We start from the raw sequence: 636 nt of genomic DNA, 5'->3' as shown, positions 1-636 counted from the left end.
GTGGCAAATTTTGGTTCTAGATGCAATAGACATGTTATTGAAAGGCGGTCGCCGAAAGCGAATGCTGATAAGACAGAATGCTTTAACATAGGCAGTTGCTTTGTTGTTAGAAGTGTTATCTAAATAATGCGCAGCCGAGTCTTCGTCTGGAAATGCATTTCTTGGTCTAGAATATGCATCGAAAGGCTTTTTTCACAAGTATCATCAACACAAATGCACTGAAGAAAAATGATCACTGGACGTTTCTCGCAAGAACTATCATACGCTGCAATCATGTAACAACAATCTATACATTCTGCCAAATTCATCGTCATTCGATGTCACCTGCTAAAGAGTAAAGTATGGTTTAAATCTGCTCGTGCTTTTTCATCTTGTTATCGAAGCCGAGTCTTTGGAGTTTGTGAAGGGTATTACGCAAGATATGTTTTTGAGTCGTGGAATGATTTCGTGTTTGTTTTATTTTGAAACTTTTGTATTGCTTGCAGTAAATGCTATCTCCAAGCTTACGAATACGAGCAAAGGAATCAAAATGAAATGAAATGCAAAAATTGGGTTATGATATCTATGCATGACTATAGTTGACTTGCGTGTGGTAATTTTCTGTCACTTTACTTGATGGGCTTGGCAGTCAAATTG

At 37.6% G+C, this 636-nt stretch overlaps 1 protein-coding gene across 1 annotated transcript; it reads left to right on the top strand.

Annotated features, from left to right (window-relative positions):
- Positions 1–228: 228 nt before the first annotated feature.
- On the top strand, positions 229–538 carry PHALS_06558 (uncharacterized protein; the record flags this gene model as incomplete). The annotated part of the gene is made up of 2 exons (XM_024719865.1): positions 229–275; positions 334–538. The coding sequence occupies 2 exons, from the start codon at positions 229–231 to the stop codon at positions 536–538; spliced, it is 252 nt and encodes an 83-aa protein (XP_024585122.1).
- Between the last annotated feature and the right edge of the window lie 98 nt (positions 539–636).

Source organism: Plasmopara halstedii (genome assembly GCF_900000015.1).
Source record: "Plasmopara halstedii genome assembly, contig: Scaffold_3060, whole genome shotgun sequence".
In the NCBI taxonomy this organism is placed as follows: domain Eukaryota; phylum Oomycota; class Peronosporomycetes; order Peronosporales; family Peronosporaceae; genus Plasmopara; species Plasmopara halstedii.
The sequence above is the reverse complement of the archived record's forward strand: the minus strand, read 5'-3'. Positions and strand labels throughout refer to the sequence as shown.